The following is a 24996-nucleotide window of genomic DNA, read 5'->3' as shown; positions in this document are numbered from 1 at the left end:
TGCTCACTCTCTCTCTCTCTGTCACACACACACACACACCCACACACCTACACACATACACGTGCACGCGCGAACAGAGGCAGGGGGCGAGGGGTCTGCCCTGGTCGTGGGGACTGGCCTTGCTGGCGCTTCCCCCCTGCACATTTCCAGGTTTAGTTTGTCTATCTCTCCTCTTCCATCCCAGGGGCTGAGCCCCTTCTATCCTCCAAGAGGAACCAGTGAGAGTGAGTGAAGCGGGCGGGCCCAGAGCCAGGGACTTCCCCTGTGAGGCCTGGGTGGAGAGGAGAGGACCCAATGGTGCTGCCTTTGAGACCAGCCCAGCCTACAGCCTGGGAGCACACATGGGCCAGGGCAGTTGGTATTTCCTGAGGGCAAAGAGGAAATTTTCAAAGAGGAAGTTGTTGAGTTAGAGGTTGCAGTGGCTGAGAGCAGACAGGTTGACCTGCAAAGACAGGGGAAGCATGTGAGCGTGACAGCCTTGCTCTGTGGCCTGAGCAGGAGATGGGGAAAGGATCAGGTGGGAGATGGGCTCGTGCAGTGGGAGAGGAGAGGGAGGGAGGCGGCAGGAAGGCGCTTGCTTAGTGGGTGGGAAGAGCTGAGCTGGGATGGAACCGGCTTCTATCAGCCAGGCTGGGCACCCACTGGGCTGCATCTAGTGGCCTTTTCTGATTGCTATTTGGACTCACTGCAGCTGCAGAACGACAGAGGCCACGTCCAAAAGTCCCTTAGAGACACTGTTGTCTTAGAGTTGTTTAAATAAGTGCCCCCATATCAGGTTTAGAAAATACTGTCACTGAACGCCGCTGTCCTCAGTTCCACCTCCCTTTCCTTTGACAGATATGGTTGTTTTCTGAGCCAGGACTGGTTTTAGCCAGGTCCTGGGCGAATCCTGAAAAAAAGAGGTAGGGGTAAGGAAGGCACCCAACAAGGCTTTCACAATCCAGAAAATACCAAAATATAAGTGTTAAAAGAGAGGCACAGGCCGGGTGCAGCGGGTCACACCTGTAATTCCAGCACTTTGGGAGGCTGAGGCAGGCAGATCACGAGGTCAGGAGTTGAGACCAGCCTGGCCAATATGGTGAAACCTCGTTTCTACTAAAAATACAAAAATTAGCCGGATGTGGTGGTGGGCTCCTGTAATCCCAGCTACTTAGGAGGCTGAGGCAGGAGAATCGCTTGAACCCGGGAGGCGGAGGTTGCAGTGAGCTGAGATCGTGCCATTGTACTCCAGGCTGGGTGACAAACTGACACTGTCTAAAAAAATAAAAATAAAAATAATAAATAAAAGAGAGGCAAAAACAGAGTGTTCTGAATGCACCAAGGAAAATGGTACATTCATAACTCTCAGGTGAAGCCTCCCAAGCCATGCGTGTGTGTACATGAGTATGTGTGTGCGTGTGCGTGCGTGCGCATGCATGTGCCTGTGTGTGTATGTGCGTGCACGTGCGTGTGTGCATGCTTGTGTGCGTGCATGTTCGCACATGCATGTGTACTGCAGCAAGGGAGACTTTGAGGAAGGGATTCCAGCGGCCGAGAAGGACTCGCATTGCCCTGGGGAAAGGTTGGAAGGCTTCACCTGAGAGTGTGTCGTGGCCTTTGTCATATCCACTGCTTGATTCCTCCCTTTAAAAAGTATTTTTATTGGCCGGGCGCGGTGGCTCACGCCTGTAATCCCAGCACTTTGGGAGGCCAAGGCGGGCGGATCACGAGGTCAGGAGATGGAGACCATCCTGGCTAACACAGTGAAACCCAGTCTCTACTAAAAATACAAAAAATTAGCCGGGTGCGGTGGCGGGCGCCTGTAGTCCCAGCCACTCGGGAGGCTGAGGCAGGAGAATGGCGTGAACCTGGGAGGCGGAGCTTGCAGTGAGCCGAGATTGCGCCACTGCACTCTCGTCTGGGCAACAGAGCGAGAGTCCGTCTCACCAAAAAATATATATATATATTTTTACTTTTTTCTACAGATGAGCACCACCACATCTGGCTAATTTTTGTATTTTCTGTACAGATGGGGTTTCACCATGTTGCCCCAGCTGGTCTCAAACTCCTGGGCACAAGAGATCCACCTGCCTCAGCCTCCCAAAATGCTGGGATTATAGGCATGAGCCACTGCATCCTGCCACTGCTTTATCCCTGGTGGCTGCTGTGCCTGGCATGTTGCAGATCCTTCATGAATATGCATTTGAATGAATGAATAAATGAATGAATGAATGAGATGACGTCTCAGAGATCCTTTTTTTTGAGATGAGGTCTCATTCTGTCACCCAGGCTAGAGTGCAGTGGTGCAATCATAGCTCACCACAGCCTCAGCCTCCTGGGCCTCCCAGGTAGCTGGGATCACAGGTGTACACCAACATGCCCAGCTAATTTTTTTAAAACTTTTTATTTCTAGAGACAGGGTCTTGCTGTGTTGCCCAGGCTGTTCTTGAACTCCTGGGCTCAAGTGGTCCCAAATGCTGGGATTATAGGTGTGAGCCACTGTGCCCAGGCTTGCCTCAGATATTTGAAGGCTGGGAAGGATTTTGTCAAGCTGGGAAAAGGAAAAGGCATTTCCAGCAGAGGGGATAGCAGGTGGAAATGCATAATTAAAAAAAAAAAAAAGTGGAGCAGATCCGGCGCAGTGGCTCATGCCTGTAATCCCAACACTTTGGGAGGCAGAGCAGGGAGGATTGCTTAAGGCTAGGAGTTCAAGACCAGCCTGGGTAACATAGCGAGACCCTGTCAAAAACATAAAAAAATTAGCCAGGCATGGTGGTGCGTGCTTATAGTAGCAGCTACTTGGGAAGCTAAGGCAGGAGGACTGCTTGAAGCCGGGAGTTTGAGACCAGCCTGTGCAACATAGTGAGACCCCGTCTCTACAAAAAGTAAACATCTGTATATGTATTTTAAAGTGGAGCAGTTCAATGTAGTCTTTTTTGAACAAACATGAAATGGATGTCTTTTTTTTTTTTGAAATGGAGTTTTCACTCTTGTTGCCCAGGCTGGAGTGCAATGGCATGATCTCGGCTCACCGGAACCTCCGCCTCCCGGGTTCAAACGATTCTTCTGCCTCAGCCTCCCAAGTAGCTGGGATTACAGGCATGTGCCACTAAGCGCGGATCATTTTGTGTTTTTAGTAGAGACGGGCTTTCACCATGTTGATCAAGCTGGTCTTGAACTCCTGACCTCTGCTGATCCGTATGCCTCGGCCTCCCAAAGTGCTAGGATTACAGGCATGAGCCACCGCGCCTGGCAATAGATGTCTTTTAATTCTCTGGAGGAAAAAGCAAAGCAAAAGAAGCAGTGGATATTTTAAGACTAAAAAGGAAAACAAAAAAAGGAGATAGAGGAGGCCGGGCGTGGTGGCTCATGTCTGTAATCCCAGCACTTTGGGAGGCCAAGGCGGGTGGATCACCTGAGGTCAGGAGTTCAAGACCAGCCTGACCAACATGGTGAAACCCCATCTCAAAATACAAAAAACTAGCTCGGCATGGTGGCGGGTGCCTGTAATCCTAGCTACTTGGGAGGCTGAGGCAGGAGAATCGCTTGAACCCAGGAGGTGTAGGTTGCAGTGAGCCGAGATCATGGGTGTGGTGGCTATGTGGTGGTACTATGGGAAGCAGAGGCGGGCAGATCACCTGAGGTCAGGAGTTGGAGACCAGCCTGGGCAACATCACGAGATCCCTATCTTTACAAAAGATATGAAAAATTAGCCAGGTGTGGTGGTGTGCGCCTGTGGTACCAGCTACTCAAGAGGCTGAGGCAGGGAGGATTGCTTGAGTCCGGGAGTTTGAGGCTACAGTGAACTGTGATCATGCCACTGCACTCCAGCCTGGGCAATGGAGTGAGACTCTGTCTCAAAAGAAAGAAAATGGCCAGGTATGGTAGCTCACACCTGTAATCCCAGCACTTTGGGAGGCCGAGGCAGGCAGATCATGAGGCCAGTTTGAAACCAGCCTGGCCAAAATGGTGAAACCCTGTCTCTACTAAAAATACAAAAATTAGCCAGGCATGGTGGCATGCAGCTGTAATCCCAGCTACTTGGGGGGCTGAGGCAGGAGAATTGCTTGAAACCAGGAGGCAGAGATTGCAGTGAGCTGAGATCGTGTCACTGCACTCCAGCCTGGGCGACAGAGCAAGACTCTATCTCGGAAAAAAATTTTTAAAAAGAAAATATAAAATATGGTATAAGATTAAATATATTAGTTATGAAAATAATTGTAAATGACTTATTGAACTTACAGTCACTAAAAGTCATGTTTTTGAAAATTATGTAATGACTTTGGAAAATACCAGCAATATAATGCTAAGTGGGGAAAAAAGCAAGTTACTCCTCTGTAAATACATATGATTCTAGTTTTGTAATAAAAATTCCTAACCATATAGGCACTTATAGGGAAACAAAGGAACAATTCCAAATGTTTACCTGCTTATCTCGAAAGTGGTGAGTTTATGTGTGATTTTTATTTTGTTTATGCTCTTCTGTGTTTTCCGAATTTCATACAATAAATATCTGTTACTTTTACAGTATGAAAAAATAGTGGTCAAAAAGGTGTTCAAGGGGGTCACCTGGGGGTGTCTGGTTTGAGGAGAGTGGTCGGGGATGAGGTTGCAAGTGGAGGCTGGAGCCATGCTATGAAAAGTCAAGAGTTTGAATTGAGTTCTGAGGTGGTTTTTTTTTTTTTTGAGAAGGAGTCTCGCGCCCTGTTGCACAGGCTGGAGTGCAGTGGCGCGCAGTTTCACACCATTCTCCTCAGCCTCCCGAGTAGCTGGGACTACAGGCACCCGCTACCACACCCAGCTAAGTTTTTTGTATTTTTAGTAGAGACGGGGTTTCACCATGTTAGCCAGGATGGTCTCGATCTCCTGACCTCGTGATCCATCTGCCTCAGCCTCCCAAAGGGCTGGGATTACAGGCGTGAGCCACTGTGCTCTGCTGAGAGTTTGAATTGTGTTCTGGAAGTAGTGGTGACGTCAACACACCTAAGTCTGCTCTTCTCCTCCCTTCTGGTCCCCAGAGTGGTGAGTAGCATCATTCCGGTGGCCAAGGCAAAACGCCTTAGGACCACCATGCAGCCCCACTCTCTCCCCATTCCTGCTCTCCAGGTGCCAAGTCCCTGGCTCTTCTTTTACTGGCCCTTGCATCCCTTCCTTCTCTTCAGTCCTCATCACACCTCACCAGGATCCTATTGACACTTCCCCTCTGATTTCCTTCCACTCTCTGCTAGTGATGGTCCCAGGGACCCTTCTAAAAGGTCACTATGGGCTGGGTGCAGTGGCTCATGCCTGTAATCCCAGCACTTTGAGAGGCTGAGGGGGGCCAATCATCTGAGTTCAGGAGTTCGAGACCAGCCTGGCCAACATGGTGAAACCCCATCTCTACTGAAAGTACAAAAATTAGCCGGGCGTGGTGGTGTGCACCAGTAGTCCCAGCTACTCGGGAGGCTGAGGCGGGGGAATTGCTGGTACCCGGGAGTTGGAGGTTGCAGTGAGCCAAGATCACGCCATTGCACTCCAACCTGGGGGACAGAATGAGACTCTGTCTCAAAAAAAAAAAAAAAAAAAAAAAAAAGCTGGCCATCGTGGCACACACCTGTAGTTCCAGCTACTCAGGAGGATGAGGTAGGAGGATCACTTGAGCCCAGGAGGTCCAGGTTGCAGTGAGCCATGATCACACCACTGCACTCCAGCCTGAGTGGCACCCTGTCTCAAAATATAATAATAATAAAATTAAAAAATAAAATAAAATAAAAGACTGCTCTGTCTGGGTGATATTCCTGTATCCTCAAGGCTGTCAGAGTGGAACACTCCTTCCTTAGCATGGCAAATAAGACCCTTGGGACCGGACCCGATCTCTCCTCTGACCACCCCTGCCTGGTCAGCCCTTGGTACAGACAGTCTTTGCTCTCCAGCCCCATCAAATTACTATTGCTCCCTAAATACGCTATGCACTTTATTTGGAGGTGAGGGGTGAAGAAGGGTAGTTTAACATGTTGACATATTTATTTTTTCCAGACAGTAAAATAACTTTTTTTCCTGTTTTGCAAAAATTATCAGCACATTGCATACTTTTTTTTTTCTTTTTCTTTTCCTTTTTTTTTTTTTTTTTCTTTGAGTCAAAGTCTTGCTGTGCCCCTCAGACTGGAGTGCAGTGGCACAATCTCGGCTCACTGCAACCTCCACCTCCCGGATTCAAGTGATTATCCTGCTTCAGTCTCCCGAGTAGCTGGGACTACAAGCACGTGCCACCACGCCAAGCTAATTTTTGTATTTTTGGTAGAGACGGGGTTTCACCATGTTGGCCAGGCTGGTCTTAAACTCCTGACCTCAGGTGATTCACCCACCTCAACCTCCCAAAGTGTTGGGATTACAGGCATGAGCCACTGCACCTGGCCAACAGAGTCTTAAATAACAGAATTCACACACACACACATGCACTGTATTATATTTCATCTTATACTTTAAAATGTTTCCATTTTTTTTCTTAAAAGTACACATTAAGATCATGTTTACAAATAAAGCCTTGTCATCCAAAGTGAAAAATCCAGATGGCAAGATTTGGATGGGGAAGGTCTTGAGAAATCTGTGAATGGAGTTCACTTTTGCAGACAGGAATATGGTTCTAAGGACATTCCATTTCTGAAAATGTACACTTCCACCCACTTTTCCTCTCCTTCTTCCCTTCCCTCCCCTTCCCTTCCCTTCCCTTCCCTTCTTTCGAGACAAGGTCTTCCTCTGTCACTGACGCTGGAGTGCAGTGGTGCAATTTCGGCCCATTGCAACCTCCGCTTCCTGGGCTCAAGTGATCCTCCCACCTCAGCTTCCCAAGTAGCTGGGACTACAGGCACACGCCACAGCACCCAGCTAATTTTTGTATTTTTCGTACAGATGGGTTCTCACCATGTTGCCTAGGCTGATCTTGAACTCCTGGGCTCAAGTGATCCTCTCGCCTCAACCTCTCAAAGTGCTGGGATTACAGGCGTGAGCCACAGAGCCCGGCCTGCATCCCCATTTGTGACCCCTGACCATGTTCGAGTGGGAAGGGGAAGCCGGGGAAGGGAGGATGGGCTACCTGAGGGCTGCGGATAGAGGTGACTCCTGTGAGCTCTGAGCCCTTAGCCCTTGGGCAGAGGAAACATAACAGAAACAGACCCTATCTCTGAGCCACCAAGTTCAGACTCGTGTGGCAGGAGACAGATCACATAGCACTATCAACAAAACAACACAGGGCACAGTGGCTCATACCTGTAATCCCAGCACTTTTGGAGGCTGAGGTGAGAGGATTGCTTAACCCCAGGAGTTTGAGACCAGCCTGGCCAACATAGCGAGATCCCATCTCTCAAAAAAAGAAAAAAATTAGCTGGGTCGGGTGATGCACACCTGTAGTCCCAGCTACTTGGGAGGCTGAGGTAGGAGGACAGCTTGAACCGGGGAGGTCGAGGCTGCAGTGAGCTATGATTGTGCCACTGCACTCTAGTCTGGGCAACAGAGCAAGACCCTGTCTTCCAAAAAAAAAAAAAAAAAGGGAGAGAGAGAGAGAAGAATGTAATCAAAAGTTTCTAAATTCCCAAAGCGGTAACAAAAGCAGACCCAAACAAAAGTAGAGAGAAAATCTTCAAACCCTAAAAGGCTATTTAGGCTGAGGAGCCCACCCGGTGGTGACCACCAAGTTCTGGGAGGTTTGGGGCAGGGCCATTAGACAATGGAAACCCAGGTTATTTTGGAGACAGTCAACTTGCTCCCCAAAACGAGCTGCAAGCAGGTGCCTGTGGGCTCAGCCCAGTCTGGAGCTCAGAGCCTGCCTGCCCCACTGCACCATCACCAGCCCAGCTGAACCAGGGTCCCAGGCAAGCCGTGCAGGCTCCGCGTTGGCCTTGGAGAGAATCACTGACTCTCCCTCAGTTGCCTGAGCTCTGCCTGAAGCCAGCCCTCCCCGAGCTGGCTGGCAATAAATGCCTTGACTTCCCGCCAACTCTTCCTCAACCGTTAAGATTCAGCTCAAATATCACCGGCTCTGTGCAGCTGCCCTCGCCGCCCCACCCCACGCAGACTTTGTGTTCCTTCTCTGCTCCTGCAGCGCCCCTTGCGACAGCATGAATAATCTGGCTGTGGTGATGTGAGGGTGTGAGCCCCTCCGAGGCCACGTGCCCTCTTCGTAGTTCCAGAGCCCAGGGCCCGGCACGCGGTAGCTACCTCATACGTGTTTACTGAATGGAGGGATGAATAAATTCATGTACAAAGAACAGTTTTATTTATTTATTTATTTTTGAGACGGAGTCTTGTTCTGTCGCCCAGGCTGGAGTGCAGTGGTGCGATCTTGGCTCACTGCAACCTCTGCCTCCCAGGTTTGAGCAATTCTCCTGTCTCAGCCTCCCAAGTAGCTGGGATTACAGGTGCCCGCCACCACGCCTGGCTAGTTTTTGTATTTTTAGTAGAGGCAAGGTTTCAACATGTTGGCCAGGCTGATCTCGAACTCCCGACCTCAGGTCATCTGCCTGCCTTGGTCTTCCAAAGTGCTGGGATTACAGGTGTGAGCCACCGCGCCTGGCCTTATTTGTTTATTTTCATAGAGATGGGGTCTCACTCTGTTGCCCAGGCTGGTCTCAAACTCTTGGACTCAAGTGATCCTCCTGCTTCAGCCTCCCAAACTGTTGGGATTATAGGCACAAGCCACAGTGCCTGGCCCAGTGCTGTCCTTTGAGTTGACATTGTCATCCAGGAGGATGTTCTGAGGAAGTGTGAAATGATAATATTATTCTAACCCACGATGGATACAGTGGCAGTCTGGAAGGTGAAAGAGGTTGGGTTTGAAATAGATTTATTGGCCGAGTGCAGTGGCTCACACCTGTAATCCCAGCACTTTGGGAGGCCAAGGCAGGAGGATTGCTTCAGCCTTTAAACATGGCGAAACCCTGTCCCTACTAAAAATAGAAAAGTCAGATGGGCGTGGTGGCATGCACCTGTAGTCCCAGCTGCTCAGATGGCTGAGGCAGGAGAATCACTTCAGCCCTATAGGTTGAGGATGCAGTGAGCTGTGATCATGCCAATGCACTCTAGCCTGGGTGACACAGTGAGACCCTGTTTCAAAAACAAAAACAAAAACAAAAAAAGAGCAGAGGCCTGGAGCTTAAGAGGGAACTCAGAATAGAAGATATAGATTTAAGAGTCGGCTGGTGGCTCACGGCTGTAATCCCAGCACTTTGGGAGGCTGAGGTGGGTGTATCACTTGAGATCAGGAGTTTGAGACCAGCCTGAACAATATGGCGAAATCCCATCTCTATCAAAAATAACAAAAATTAGCTGGGCATGGTGGCGGGCAGCTGTAATCCCAGCTACTTGGGAGGCTGAGGCAGGAGAATCACTTGAACCCGGGAGGTGGAGGTTACAGTGAGCCAAGATTGTGCCACTGGACTCCAGCCTGGGTGACAGAGTGAGACTCCGTCTCAAAAAAATAAAAATAAAAATAAATAAATAAACAAATAAATAGTAATATAGATGGACAGATACATAAATTACATCATTCACTGGGTAGATTGATAAGAGAACTGTAGAGAGAATCTGAGTGTAATAGTCAGGGCAGGCTAACTGTTGTAACCAACAGCCCCTCCACATCTCAGTGGTATAACTCAAAAGAAGGTTTTTCCTTCTTATGACAGTTATTTCCTGACATTTGGAGCATGACTTTCCACAACGTTATTCCGGGACCCAGTCTCCTTCCATCTAGTGGTTCTGTCATCCTCCTAGGGCCTTTGAGTGCTCCGCTTTCGACCAGTTGATGGGAGGGGAGAGGCAGAGTAGCATCTTGTGAAGACTTCTAGGGTCAGGTCTTGAAATATCTTTTGCTCACACTCCATTGGCCAGAACAAGACTGCCTCAGTGCAGAGGAAGCTAGGAAATGTAGTTTAGTAGGGTGCCCAGAAGGAAAAGAGAAGCAGTCCCTGCCACACTGAGGCAACACCAAAATCTGAGGGTTGGATATAGGAAGCGCCTGCAAAAGATAGAAAAAAGTCTTTAAGAGGATTGCTTGAAGCCAGGAGTTTGAGACCAGCCTGGGCAGCACAGCAAGGTCCTATCTGTACAAAAAATAAAAATAAAAAATTAGCCTAGGGTGGTGGCATGCACCTATAGTTCCAGCAACTCAGGAGGCTTGGGGCCAGGAGTTTGAGGCTGCCGTGAGCTATGATTGGGCCACTGCACTTCACTTAAGGCTGAGTGACAGAGCAAAACCCTGTATCCAAAAAAAAAAAAAAAAATTAACCAGGAGAAAAATGACATTTGGAGATCCTGTCTCTAAAGAAAAAAAAAAAGCTCACTGCATATAGCTCACTGCAGCCTCAGAAGCAGGCCCAGGACTAAATTAAGGCCAGCAAGGTGCTGGGGTGATAAGCAAGCCCAGCCAGCCTGGCCAACACGGTGAAACCCCATCTCTACTAAAAATACAAAAATTAGCTGGGCGTGGTGGCAGGCGCCTGCAGTCCCAGCAGCTACTCAGGAGGCTGAGGTGGGAGGATCACTTGAGCTTGGGGCGTGGAGGTTGTAGTGGGCCGAGACTGTGCCACTGTACTCCAGCCTGGGTGACAGAGCAAGATCCTGTCTCAAAAAGAAAAAAAGTGAGCTGCAGGGTGAAGCCTCCCTAAATTTTGTGCCTTGGGTGCCTTGATCCATCACCTGCCAGCAGTCAGGTGCGGCAGAGAAAGAAAAGGGAGAAGACTGGGAAGATGCAAGTGACTTTAGCAACTAGAAGTCCCTGCGAGCAGCTGTAGCAAGAAGGGTTTCCAAAGAAGAAAGGAAGGCCCTGGGCTGGGCGCGGTGGCTCACGCCTGTAATCCCGGCACTTTGGGAGGCCAAGGCGGGTGGGTCACCTGAGGTCGGGAGCTGAAGACCAGCCTGACCAACATGGAGAAACCCCGTCTCTGCTAAAAAAAAAAAAAAAATACAAAATTAGCCAGTGTAGTGGCACATGCCTATAATCCCAGCTACTCGGGAGGCTGAGGCAGAAGAATCGCTTGAACCCGGGAGGCGGAGGTTGCAGTGAGTTGAGATCACACCATTGCACTCCAGCCTCGGCAATAAGAGCAAAACTCAATCAAAAAGAGACAAAAAAAATTAAAAGAAACGAAAAGAGAAAGGAAGGCCCTGGCAGTTCTTGGACAGGAACTTGCCTGAAGTCCCAGTCCCAGTGACTGGTGGTTTCCTGGTTTTCTGGTTCAGAAGCTGGGCTCTAAGCTGTCTGTGCCCTTAAAGTTCCTTGGAAAGAGGGAAGGGAAGGGAAGTGAATATTAGGTGAGTTCCTACTCTGCTTCATTTGCAGAGTTTTCTCATTGATTCTCAGTGGAACCCATGAGGTAGATGTTATGCCATTAAAAAAAATTTTGTTTCTTTAGGGACAGGGTCTCTGTCTGTCACCCAGGCTGGACTGCAGTGGCACGATCATGGGTCACTGCAGCTTTGAACTTCTGGGCTCAAGTGATCCTCCCATCTCAGCCTACAGGTGTGCACCATGGTACTTAGCTAATTTCTTTTTCTTTTTTTTTTTGGGAGAGATGGGATCTCTATATGTCTCTATGATGCCCAGGCTGGTCTCAAACTCCTGGCCTCAAGTGATTCTCCTGCCTTGGCCTCCCAAAGCATAGGGATTACAGGCATGAGTCGCTGTGCCCAGCCTGTGATGCATTTTTAAAATTAATTAATTAATTCAAGTGAGTCTCATGCCTCAGCCTCCCGAGCAGCTGGGATTACAGGCCCCTGCCACCATGCCCAGCTAATTTTTGTAGTTTTAGTAGCGATGGGGTTTCGTCATGTTGGCCAGGCTGGTCTCAAACTCCTGACCTCAGGTGATCGACCTGCCTCCGCCTCCGCCTCCCAAAGTGCTGGGATTACAGGCGTGAGCCACTGCGCCCGGCCCTGTTATGCCATTTTAAAGCTCAGGAAACTGAGGCACAGAAAAAGGTAAAAAGGTACGTGAGATCAAAAAGGATGGAGTTAGGATTTGAACCCAGGTCCAGGGCCCGTGATTTTCCCAGCACACCATCCAAAATGCCTGCTTGCCCTCACCAGGGAGCACACGCTTACATTCACGGTCTTGGACCCTGGGTTAGGGCCAGGAGGGCTGGGTGTGGGACGAGAACAGGGCCTCCAGTTCTTTCACTGGCTGGGGCAGGGTTTCTGAGTTCCCCATCAGAGCCCCTCCTCTGACTTTCAGGGGCCGGCTGAGGAATCTGCAGGCCTGGCAGAGGACAGGAGGCAGGCCTGGGGAGCCTGGGAAGGGTTGGCTGACAGTTCTATGGGCCCTCCCCTCCTCCACAGTCCCACCCCCCAGCCTGAGGCCTCTGGGAGCCCTGGTCCTGAGCAGCCAATGCACCAGTCCAGACGGCTGCAAGTCACCATGGACGCTGAAGGTAAAGGGGCACTCTCCCCGCGGTGTCCCTGCACCCATCCCCCCACTGCCTACCCCTGCCCCCATCCTGGCTTGTCTTAGCCCCTCATCACCTCCTCTGGAGCCATCTCTCCTCTGGTCCTGCCATCGACTCCCTTACCTACCCCATGTCCCTGCAGCCTCGCTCAACCCCCAGAGGCCCCTTCTCACTCTTCTTTCTCCTGTGTTGAGTCCCCAAGGAGCTCTGGGGAAGGAAGGGGCTTAAGCCCTAGAAAAGGGGGGCAGGGCGGCCTGGAGGAGGTGGCGTCTCCTGAGGGCAGTGGGGGCCGGAAGTGGGAGGCTGGATAGGGGAGCAGCGTGGACTTCTGCTCTCGTGGACTTCTGCTCTCGCTGGTAGCTGGGGAGAAGCAGAGACAAAGTCCTGTCCCTTCTGTAGCCGGGTGGGGGAGGGGGCTTGAGTCCCGTGATTCCCTGCCTGGAGGGAGCTGTATGCAAACTGTTGGGGTGATCAGCCCAACCCCTGACCATGGGTACCTGAAGTTCAGTGGCCACAAAGGAATGAGAAAAGACAAGTTAAGATTTAAAGCAGGTCCAGGGGGCCAGTTGCTAAAGTGAAGGCTGCAGAGCCCTGGTTGCCTGACAATTTATTGAGTATAAGCTTTTGATCTAAGAAGCAGATGGTACGGGGTGAAACAGTGAAGGCGGGGGTGCATGCGTCATTTGAAAGATGTATAGCAGTGGTGGTTTATGTGAATTTCCTTTAAGCTCAAAGCATATGTCTAACTACTAAGATAATCTTTTTGTTGTTGTTGTTTGAGACGGAGTCTCGCTGTCTCCCAGGCTGGAGAGCAGTGGCGTGATCTCGGCTCACTGCAAGCTCCGCCTCCCGGGTTCACACCATTCTCCTGCTGGGAGATAGGCACCTGCCGCCATGCCCAGCTAATTTTTTGTATTTTTAGTAGAGATGGGGTTTCACCGTGTTAGCCAGGATGGTCTCAATCTCCTGACCTCGTGATCCACCCACCTCGGCCTCCCAAAGTGCTGAGATTAGGGGCATGAGCCACCATGCCAGGCCAACTAAGATGATCTTGAACTTACTGGGCTGCAGCTGGTGGGAGTGGGTTTTACAAGGAACCAGGATGTCTGGTCACATTCCAAAGATTCAAGGGCGTGTTTCAGCCCAGAGCATTCTGTGTAAAGCCTGTGTAGGACACCTGTGGTGTTCCATAGGTGTCCTACACAGGGGTGGCTGACTAAACTGGCCCCCAATAAACCCTTCCACCAGCACAAACCCAGGGGGCCATGCTCTGCACTCAGAAGGCTCCACCAGGGATGGGGCTGTGCGACCGTGGGTGGGTCCCGGCTTCTCAGAGCCTCATTTTCTTCCATCTGTAAAAGGACAATAATAGTTCCCTGCTCTGGTCGGGCACAGTGGCTCACGCCTGTAATCCCAGCACTTTGGGAAGCTGAGGCGGGTGGAGCACTTGAGGTCAGGAGTTTGAGACCAGCCTAGCCAACACGGAGAAACCCCGTCTCTACTAAAAGTACAAAAATTAGCCGAGTGTGGTGGTGCGCACCTGTAATCCCAGATACTTGGGAGGCTGAGGCAGGAGAATTGCTTGAACCCCAGTCGTGGAGGTTGCACAGAGATCGGGCCTCTGCACTCCAGCCTGCGTGACAGAGCGAGACTCCATCTCAAAAAAAAAAAAAGAAAAAAAAGAAAAAAAAGTTCCCTGATCACAAGGTTGTGGGGAGGACAGAGGATGGGAGGCACGGGTGCCTAGACCCTCCTCCACGTTTGGGGTGCCTGCTGGCACCATACACCCGGTCCCTCTGGCTCCACTGTGGAACCAGCTCTCGGGGGTCCCATGCAGGATGCATGCCAAACACATTCCAATCTCCACTGTGTCTTTCTCTTTTGTGACAATACCAACCTGGATGTGAATCCTGACTGCCACTCAGCAGCGGTGGAAACTCTGGTTTTCACCAGTTTCCACATCTGGAAGCCCCAGTTTCCACATCTGGACAATGGAGTTGGTGGCACTGGTCTCACGGGGTTGTAATGAGGATTAAATACCTAGGCAGATGTCAAGGAGTCTCGACCTGATTCCTTCAGAGCCAGGATTCTTTACTGAGGGATCATGGATGGGCTCTGGGGGAGTTCATGAACCCCAGAATTTGCACGTGAAATTGCGTGTCTTTGTGAGAACACAGTTATGCATTTTTCTGGGAAGGAGATCCATAATTTTCATCAGATCCAGATTTTTTTTTTTTGAGACAGTCTCGCCCTGTCGTCCAGGCTAGATTGTAGTGGCATGATCTCTGCTTGCTGCAACCTTCACCTCCCAGGTTCAAGCGATTCTCCTGCCTCAGCCTCATGAGTAGCTGGGACTACAGGCATAAACCATCATGCCTGGCTAATTTTTGTATTTTTAATAGAGATGGGGCGTCACCATGTTGGCCAGGCTAGCAGATCCAGATTCTTTTTTTTTTTTTTTTTTTTTTTGAGATGGAGTCTCACCCTGTCGCCAGGCTGGAGTGCAGTGGTGTGATCTTGGCTCACTGCAACGTTCGCCTCCCGGGTTCAAGTGATTCTCCTGCCTCAGCCTCACAAGTAGCGGCGACTACAGGTGCATGCCGCCACACCCAGCTAATTTTTGTATTTTTAGTAGAAACGGTTTCACCATGTTGGCCAGGATGGTCACGATCTCTTGACCTTGTGGTCCGCCTGCCTCGGCCTCCCAAAGTGCTGGGATTATAGGCGTGAGCCACTGCACCCGGCCCAGATTCTTAACAGAGTAAATGAAAACCTCAAAAAGTCAAGGATGGAAGCTGGGCACAGTGGCTCACGCTTGTAATCCCAGTGCTTTGGGAGGCTGAGGCAAGAGGATACCTTGAGGCAGGCCAGGAGTTTGAGACCAGCCTGGGTAACATAGTGAGATCCTGCCTCTAAAAAGAAAAGAACATGTCAGGGTTGCTCAGGGATGACATACCCACATTGTGGCTTTCCCACCATGTAATTCTTCTGTTGGGTTTTTGTTTTTTAGAGACAGGGTCTCACTCTGTGGCCCAGGCTGGAGTGCAGTGGCAGGATCACTGCAATCTAGAACTCCTGGGCTCAAGTGATCCTCCCGCCTCAGCCTCTTGAAATGCCAGGCTCAAACGATCCTCCTGCCTTGGCCTCCCAAAATGCTAGGATTATAGATATGAGCCACTGTGACTGGCCCACTGTGTAGTTTAGAAATGACCCTGGAGTCAAATGCCTGGGTCCCAGTCCCATTTCTGCCACCTGCTAGCTTTATGATCTTGGACAAGATGCTTAGCTTTGCTGTGCCTTGATTTTCTCATTGAAAAAGTGTGAGTGTGCCTTCCCATAGGATTGTGGTGAGGATTCAATGAGATGATATGTGTCTGGCACCTGACAGACAAAAATCACTTGGTGAGCCAGGCTCAGTGGCTCACATCTGTAATCCTAGGACTTTGGGATGTCGAGGCAGGAGAATTGCTTGAACCTAGGAGTTCGAGACCAGCCTGGAAAACATGGTGAGACTCCATCTCTACAAAAAGATCCAAAAATAAGTCAGGCGTGGTAGCACATGCCTGTGGTCCTAGCTACTCGGGTGGCTGAGGTGGGAGGATCACCTGAGCCTGGGAGGTTGAGGCTGCTGTGAGCCATGCTTGTGCCACCACACTGTAGCCTGGGTAACAGAATGAGACCTTGTATTAAAAAAAAAAAAAAATTGTCACTTGGCAATGGTTTTGCTATTGATTTTATTGGCTCCTTACGTTTTTGTCTCTCCAGCTCTGAGCCCTCCCCAGGCTCCAGTTCTGTTCTGTTTTGTTTTCTTTTGAGACGGAGTCTAGCTCTGTTGCCTAGGCTGGAGTACAGTGGCATAATCTCGGTCACTGCAACCTCTGCCTCCCAGGTTCAAGCAATTCTCCTGCCTCAGCCTCCTGTAGCTGAGATTGCAGGTGCACATCACCACACCCAGCTAATTTTTTTTGTAGTTTTAGTAGAGACAGGGTTTCACCGTCTTGGCCAGGCTGGTCTCGAACTCCTGACCTCGTGATCCACCTGCCTTGGCCTCCCAAAATGTTGAATTACAGGCATGAGCCACCGTGCCTGGTTTCCAGTTCTGTTTTTAAAACCCCTGACTGTCCATTTCCACCTGACATCTCTCTGATGTGTCACATTCAAAATCCTCTCTTGCCACCAGCTTTTCCTTCTGACATCTCCATTTCTTTCTTTTTATTTTTCTTTTTAAGACAGAGTCTTACTCTGTTACCCAGGCTGGAGTGCAATGGCACAATCTTGGCTCACTGCAACCTCTGCTTCCCTGGTTCAAGTGATTCTCCTGCCTCAGCCTCCTAAGTACCTGGGATAACAGGCACGTGCCACCATGCCTGGCTAATTTTTGTATTTTTAATAGAGATAGGGTTTCACCATGTTGGCCAGGCTGGTCTCAAACTCCCGACCTCAAGTGATCTGCCCGCCTCGGCCTCCCAAAGTGCTGGGATTATAGGCGTGAGCCACAGCGCCCGGCCTGATGTCTCCATTTCTGTTCCTGCCTCACCAGCCTCCTACTCAGACTGGAAACCTCAAGGTCATCTTTGACCATTCACTCTCCCTTGTACCCCAGGATCCAAAGAGTCCCCACATATTCCTTGGACTTACCTTCATGGCATCACCTGACCCTCTTCCTTTGTTTCCACCCCTCCTGCCTCTGCGGGAGCAGCCTGTTTGAAGCCTCCTTCTCCTTGCTGCCTTCACGCACGTGACGACAGCTGATGCGGAACTCTGGGCTGGGCCAGGAGGGTTGGCACTGGGATCATGGACCCAGGAGAGAAGAGACAAGCCCGGGGATGGGGCAGAGGCTGGGAAGTGACGGGTGAGTCCAGCGTGGGTACATACCAATGTGAGGCCAGTGGGCAGAGGCAGAGTGGTCCACCAGGGGCCAGGTGTGGGCAGCAGGGTCAGTCCCATCATCTTATGGGTATGGAGTCCAGGTGGCCTTTTCCCACACTTCACCCTGGCTCACAGCAGCTTTCCATCTTGTATCCATCAAGAACTCCAGACACAGTTTAAATGTTTCAATTTCAAAGTTGGTTGGCCGTGGTGGTTCACACCTGTAATCCCAACACTTTGGGAGGCCAAGGTGGGCGGATTACTTGAGGTCAGGAGTTCAAGACCAGCCTGGCCAACATGGTGAAACCCTGTCTCTACTAAAAATACAAAAATTAGCCGGGCATGGTGGTGGACGCCTATAGTCCCAGTTACTCAAGAGGCTGAGGCAGGAGAATCACTTGAACCCCAGAGGCAGAGGTTGCAGTGAGCCAAGATTATGTCATTGCACTCTAGCCTGGGCAACAGAGCAAGACTCCATCTCAAAAAACTAAAATAAAATAAACAAATAAACTTCAAAGTTTTTTTTTTTTCCAAAGAGACAAGGTCCTTCTCTGTTGTCCAGGCTGGAGTGCAGTGGCAAGATCATAGCTCACTGCAGCCTCCAACTCCTGGGCTCAAGAGATCCTCCTGCCTCAGCCTCCTGAGTAGCTGGGACTAACAGGGGTGCCCCCACGATGCCCAGCTATTTTTTAAAAATTCTTTGTAGAGATGGGGTCTTTCTATGTTGCCCAGGCTGGTCTTGAACTCCTGGGCTCAAGCAATCCTCCTGACTTGGCCTTCTGAAGCGCTGGGATTACAGACGCGAGCCACTGGACCAGCTCAGTTCATTTTGATCGTGTGACTTCTGATAGAAATTTTGTAGTGACTTCCCATGGCCTAGTGAGAGGAGCCTAACTCTTCCTCTCAACCACGGCCTGCTCAGTCTGGCCCCATCCTATGACGCGGCCTTCTTTCCCCATGCCCAAGACTGGGCACCGTCACCTGCGTATACCCTGTGCCTCTGCTGCCTGACCTGTGCTCTCTCTATTCTCTCTGCCTGGCGAGCCGTCCTCTCCTGTCAATTCCAGCCCATTCTCAGAACCAGGCTTTCTGGCTTCTCTTATCCATACTCAGACTCTGTGGCTCATTCTACCATATGTGTGCAGGGCGGTCACATTTGGCCATATTTGGAGGTCACTTCTCTTCTCCAGGGAGTGAACGGAGGGGAAAAGGACATTTATCCGGGACCTGAGGTGCTGACCAGCCTCTGTCTCCACCTGGTGTTTGCCAAATGAGTCAACAAATGAACAGATGGAAGAACAGAGCCCCCAGAGTCAGACCCCTGGATTGAGGCTTCTGGGCAGGCACTGACTCAGGCGATTTATGTGAATTGCCTCTTTTGGTCTTCCCAGCAGCCCTGGAATTTCCATGTGAAACTGACACTCAGGCAGGTTAGCGCCTTGCTGGAGTCACCCAGCCTGTAGGTTAGGTGTAGCATAGAAACACGATAAAGAGCTGAGCATGATGGCGTGCATCTGTGGTCCCAGCTGCTCGGGAGGCTGATGCAGGAGGATCGTTTGAGTCCAAGAGGTTGAGGCTGCAGTGAGCCGTGATTGCACCACTGCATTCCAGCCTGGGCGACAGAACGAGACCTTGTCTCTAAAAACAAAACAAAAACAAAAAACAGTAAACAACAACAACAATAAAAAATCAGTAAACAATCCAGAATAGAACAGCAACAGTGCCAGAGGGGGGAAAATCTTTATCTATTATGCCAGAGTTTTCGGTAATCTGTATCTTTACATGATTTGAAAAGAGCCTTAAAAAAAAAAAACACCCAGATGTGTTTATTTATTTTTCACAAATAGAACATGGAATGTGTAACTGTTCCCCTCTCTATTAGACAGTCAGAAAGACTGAGCTCCAAGAAGGGGGAAAGAGGGGAACCCCTGCACATGGAAGCAGCTTTGAGGTTCTTTTTTTTTTTTTTTTTTTTTTGAGACAGAGTCTCACTCTGTTGCCCAGGCTAGAGTGCAGTGGTGCGATCCGGGCTCACTGTAGCCTCAACCTCCTAGACTCAAGTGATCCTTCTGCCTCAGCCTCCCAAGAGTAGCTGGGACTATAACTGCATGCCGTCTGCCGTCGTGCCTGGCTAATCTTTTAAATTTTAATTTTATGTATTTGATTATTCTTTTTTTAGACTGCATCTCCCTCTGTTGCCCAAACTGGAGTGCAGTGGCACGATCACGATTTGCTGCAGCATCAACCTTCTGGGCTCTAACAATCCTCCCGCCTCAGCCTCCCGAGTAGGTGGTACCACAGGTGCATGCCACCATGCCCGGCTAATATATACACACACACACACACACACACACACACACACACACATATATATATATATATATATATATAAAAATGCCATCTCTACAGAAAAACACAAAATTAGCCAGGCATGGCTAATTTTATATTATATAATTTTTGTGTTTTTCTGTAGAGCTGGGGTTTCACCATGTTGGCCAGGCTGGTCTCGAACTCCTGACCTCAAGTGATCACCCACCTCGCCCTCCCAAAGTACTGAGATTACAGGCATGAGCCACCATGCCCAGCCAGCAGCTGTGATGTTCTACAGTACCCAGCTATGGAAAGGGAGGACCTGGGCTCATACTTAGCATTGTCTAGCTGCATCATTTTCTAGCTCTATTCTTTAGATTATTCCTCTTTATGTTTCTGAGCCTCGGTTCTCCACCAATATTTTTTATTTATTTTTATTTTTTGAGGTGGAGTCTTGCTCTGTCGCCCATGCTGGAGTGCAATGGCGTGATCTCGGCTCACTGGAACTTCTACCTCCTAGGTTCAAGGAATTCTCCTACCTCAGCCTCCTGAGTAGCTGGGATTACAGGCGTGCGCCCCTGCGCCTGGCCAGATTATTGTTTGTTTGTTTGTTTGTTTGTATTTTTAGTAGAGATGGGGTTTTACCATGTTGGCCAGGCTGATCTCGAACTCCTGACCTCAAGTGATCCACCCGCCTCGACCTCCCAAAGTGCTGGGATTACAAGCGTGAGCCACCATGCCCGGTCTTGGTTTTCCACCTATAAATACAAACGGCATCCACCTTGAGGCCCTGTAGGTGAGGTTTGGGAGGAGGTATGAGAAGCACCAGGCACGCAGTAGGCACCAATGCATGGTAGCTATTATTTTCTTCCTGTGGCTCAGAAGCTCTCAATTCTTTTACAAATCAGAATTATTTTGCCATATTTCAGACCAATTATATCAGAATCTCTAGGGATGGGGCCTGGAGCTCCCCCATATGATTCCATTGTGAAGCAGAGGTTGAGAACCACTGCCCTACCCAATGGTGTTATGATTTATAATAAGAAATATGTATTTTACTCTTTATCCTTGGTTCCTGGCATAGAGCTCCTGGAATCCTTGGAATTTCCTGAACAATAGAGGGGCAAGGAGAATCCTTTGTTCTAATAGTTGATCTTTGTTTTTTTGTTGTTGTTGCTGTTGTTATTGTTGTTGAGACAGAGTTTTGCTCTTGTTGCCCAGGCTGGAGTGCAGTGGCGTGATCTCAGCTCACCACAACCTCCGCCTCCCAGGTTCAAGCAATTCTCCTGCCTCAGCCTCCCGACTAGCTGGGATTACAGGCATGCACTATCATGCCTGGCTAATTTTGTATTTTTAGTAGAGACGGGCTTTCTCCAAGTTGAGGCTGCTCTTGAACTCCTGACCTCAGGTGATCCACCCGCCTTGGCCTCCTAAAGTGCTGGGATTACAGGTGTGAGCCACCGTGCCCGGCTGTTGTTGGCTTTTTTAAATTGAGACAGGATCTCACTTTGCTATCCAGGCTGGGGTGCAGTGGTGTGATCATGGCTCTCTGCAGTCTCAAACTCCTGGGCTCAAGGGATCCTCCCACATCAGCCTCCTGAGTAGCTGGGACTACAGGTGTGTACCACTGTACCTGGCTAATTTTTCTGTAGATAAGGGGTTTTGTTATGTTGCTCAGGCTGGTCTTGAATTGCTGTGCTAAAGTGTTCTGCCTGCCTCGGCCTCCCAAAGTGCTGGGATTACTGCCGTCAGCCACCATGATGCCTAATTTTTGAAATTTATGTAGTTGGCTAGGTATGGTGGCTCACACCTGTGATCCCAACACTTTGGGAGGCCGAGGGGGGAGGGTCACCTGAGGTCAGGAGTCTGAGACCACCCTGGCCAACATGGTGAAACCCCGTCTCTACTAAAGATACAAAAATTAGCCGAGCGTGGTGGCGGGCGCTTGTAATCCCAACTACTTGGGAGGCTAAGGCAGGAGAATCACTTGAACCTGGGAAGCGGAGATTGCAGTGAGCTGAGACTGCACCATTGCACTCCAGCCTGGGCAACAAGAACAAAAACTCCATCTCAAAAAATAAAATAAAACAAAATAAAATGTACATAGTGATAGAGTCTTGCCATGTTGCCAGGCTGGTCTTGAACTCCTGGCCTCAAGCGACTCCCTCCCCCCAGCCTCCCAAAGTGCTGGGATACAGATGTGAGCCACCACACTGGGCCTAATACTTGATCTTTGACCCAAGTTCCTGATAGAGCTCCTAATCCCTTGGAATTTCTGGCTGATCAGAGGGTCTTTTGTTCCAATGAGGTGATTCTTGGTGGGCTTCTGGAAGGGGGCCAGTCACCAGAGAGATACTACTGCAATGATTAGAAGTTTGGTACCCTCAGCAGTATTCTTCATCTTCTGGGAAGGGGAGAGGGGCTAGAGATTGATTTAACTATCATGCCTGTGACATGACACCTCCATAGAAATCCCTGAAATAAGATGTTAGGAGAGCTCCTGTGTTATAGGACAGATAAAGGTGCCAGGAGGAGGGTGGTACCCAGGAGAGGGCATGGAAGCCCCTTCCCCCATACCCTGCCCTATGCATTTCTTCCAGCTGGCTGTTCATTTGTGTCATTTGACAATGCCTTTGTAAGCCAGGTGTGGCAGCACACCTATAGTCCCAGTTACTCAGGAGGCTGAGACAGGAGGATCACTTGAGCCCAGGAGCTCAAGAGTGCTCCTGTAGTGTGCTATCCTCGAGCCTGTGAATATCCACTGCACTCCAGCTGGGCAACACAGAAAGACACTGTCCAAAAAACAAAACAAGCTGGGCACGGTGGCTCACGCCTGTAATCTCAACACTTCGGGAGGCAGAGGCGGGTGGATCACTTGAGGTCAGGAGTTCGAGACCAGCCTAGCCAATGTGGTGAAGCCCCATTGCTACTAAAAATACAAAAATTAGCTAGGTGTGGTGGCGTGTGCTTGTAATCCCAGCTACTCGGGAGACTGAGGCAGGAGAATCGCTTGAACCTGGGTAGCAGAGGTTGCAGTGAGCTGAGATAGCGCCGCTGCACTCCGGCTTGGGCAATAGAGTGAGACTCCATCTCAAAAATAAATAAATAAATAAAAAACAAAACAATACGAAACAAACAAAAAAAAGTGTTGTAATACACCAGCGATAGTAAGTAAACTGTTTTCCTGGAATCACTGCTTTAGTAAAGATCAAATACAAGCAGGAGTCATGGGAATGTCTGATTTGTAGCCAAGTCACACAACAGTTGTGGGTAGCCTGGGAATCTCTTACTACTTGAGGCTGACGTCTGAAGTGGGGGACAGTCTTGTGGGACTGAGTCCTTTTGCTATGAAGTCTGCACTAACTCTGGTTATGGTCACAGTTAAAGTGAACTGTAGGACACGCAGCTACTGTTGGAGAATTGGTTGATGTGGGAAAAGAAATGCCACACCACTGGTCGCAGAAGCGTTCTGTGTTGGGTGAACATACAGAAAAGAAACACTGTTGGTTTTTAAATCTACATCACCCTAAAATAACGTTCCATGACCCAGTCTCAAGTGGGGACCCTCTCTCTCCTTTCCTTATTTTTCTCACTTTTTATTATAGAGAATTTCAAACATACACTAAAGTAGATAGAAAAGCATGGTGAACCCCCACGAAACCACCACCAACCTCAAAAAGCATCAATGTGCGGCTAGCCCAGTCTCACCCTCCCTCCCTCTACCTTCCAGTATTATCTTAAAGCAAACCAGTTCTCGAACTCTTTGTTTGTTTGTTTGTTTGTTTGTAGACAGAGTCTCGCTCTGTCACCCAGGCTGGAGTGCAGTGGCACAATCTTGGCTCACTGCAACCTCAATTCGAGTGATTCTTTCACCTCAGCCTCCCCAGTAGCTGGGATTATAGGCCCACACCACCACACCCGGCTAATTTTTGTATTTTTTTAGTAGATTTTTCACCATGTATATTTTTCACAATGTATATTTTTCACCATGTTGGCCAGGCTGGTCTCGATCTCCTGACCTCAGGTGATCCACCCCACCTCGGCCTCCCAAAGTGCTGGGATTGCAGGTGTGAGCCACTGCGCCCAGCCTCTTTTGTTTTTTAGATGGGGTCCTGTTCTGTCGCCCAGGCTGGTTGCTGTGCAGTAACATGATCACAGCTCACTGTTCGTAGCCTCCAACTTCTGGGCTCAAGTGATCCTCCTGCCTCAGCCTGTGGAGTAGCTGGGACTACAGGCGTGAGTCACTGTTTTTTTAAGAGATGGGGTCTTGCTGTGTTGACCAGGCTGGTCTCAAACTCCCAGCCTCAAGCGATCCTCCTACCTCAGCCTCCCAAAGTGTTGAGATTACAGCCATGAGCCGCTGTGCCTGGCTCAAATCTTTTCATATGTGAACATCTCAGCGTGTTTTTCTTCTTCTTCTTTTTTTTTTTTTGAGATGGAGTTTCGCTCTTGTCGCCCAGACTGGAATGCAATGGCGTGATCTTGGCTCACTGCAACCTCTGCCTCCTAGGTTCAAGCGATTCTCCTGCCTCACTTTCGCAAGTAGCTGGAATTACAGGTGCCCACCACCATGTCCAGCTAATTTCTTTACTTTTTTTTTTTTTTTTTTTTTAGTAGAGATGAGATTTTGCCATGTTGGCCAGGCTGGTCTTGAACTCCTCACCTCAGGTGATCCACCCGCCTTGGCCTCCCAAAGTGCTGGGATTACAGGCGTGAGTCACTGTGCCCAGACTCAGCATGTTTTTTTCCTAAAAGACAAAGACTTTTTCTTTTTACTACAACCACAATACTGTTGTCAAAACTAAACTCTAAAAATTTCCGTGGTGTTATCAAACATTCAGTCAATGTCCAGATTCCAGTGGTTTCATAAATAGCCTAATTTGCTTTTGGTTTGTTTGAATTAGGATCTAAGTAGAATCTACACTTTGTGATTGGTTAGTGTATGTTTTAAGAGTCTTTGAAACTTTCTTTATTTTTTCGATTAAAAAATGTTTAATTTAGAGATACTTTTTGTCTGGCCAAGGCTACCTCAGCCTTCTTTTGCCTCCCAATCTGTCTCCAGTTGGTAGCTGAAGTGACCTTTCTGGAGTAAAACTATAATCTCTTTTAAAATTCTGTGATGGGTCAGGCATGGTGGATCACACTTGTAATCCCAGCACTTTGGGAGGTCGAAGTGGGAGGACTGCTTGAGCCCAGGAGTTCAAGACCAGCTTGGGCAACATAGCGAGATCCCCCCATCTCTACTTAAAAATAATAAAATAAAATGAAAAAAAAATTTTTTTGAGATGGAGTTTCACTCTTGTTGCCTAGGCTGGAATACAATGGTGGGATCTCAGCTCACTGCAACCTCCGCCTCCCGGGTTCAAGCCATTCTCCTGCCTCAGCCTCCTGAGTAGCTGGGATTACAGGCGCCTGACTAATTTTT

General features: G+C 49.4%; 1 protein-coding gene across 1 annotated transcript in view; it reads left to right on the top strand.

Moving 5' to 3' along the window:
* Positions 1–434: 434 nt before the first annotated feature.
* QPRT (quinolinate phosphoribosyltransferase) overlaps positions 435–24996 on the top strand; it is a 35910-nt gene continuing 11348 nt past the window's right edge. Inside the window, exons 1-3 of the mRNA XM_011982452.1 lie at positions 435–463; positions 4376–4423; positions 12286–12377. Of these exons, the coding sequence (XP_011837842.1) occupies positions 12335–12377 (43 nt within the window). The 5' untranslated portion in view covers positions 435–463; positions 4376–4423; positions 12286–12334. The remainder of the gene's footprint in view (positions 464–4375; positions 4424–12285; positions 12378–24996) is intronic.

The sequence above is a fragment of the Mandrillus leucophaeus genome, unplaced genomic scaffold (assembly GCF_000951045.1).
Source record: "Mandrillus leucophaeus isolate KB7577 unplaced genomic scaffold, Mleu.le_1.0 Scaffold24, whole genome shotgun sequence".
NCBI classification, from domain to species: domain Eukaryota; kingdom Metazoa; phylum Chordata; class Mammalia; order Primates; family Cercopithecidae; genus Mandrillus; species Mandrillus leucophaeus.
The sequence above is the reverse complement of the archived record's forward strand: the minus strand, read 5'-3'. Positions and strand labels throughout refer to the sequence as shown.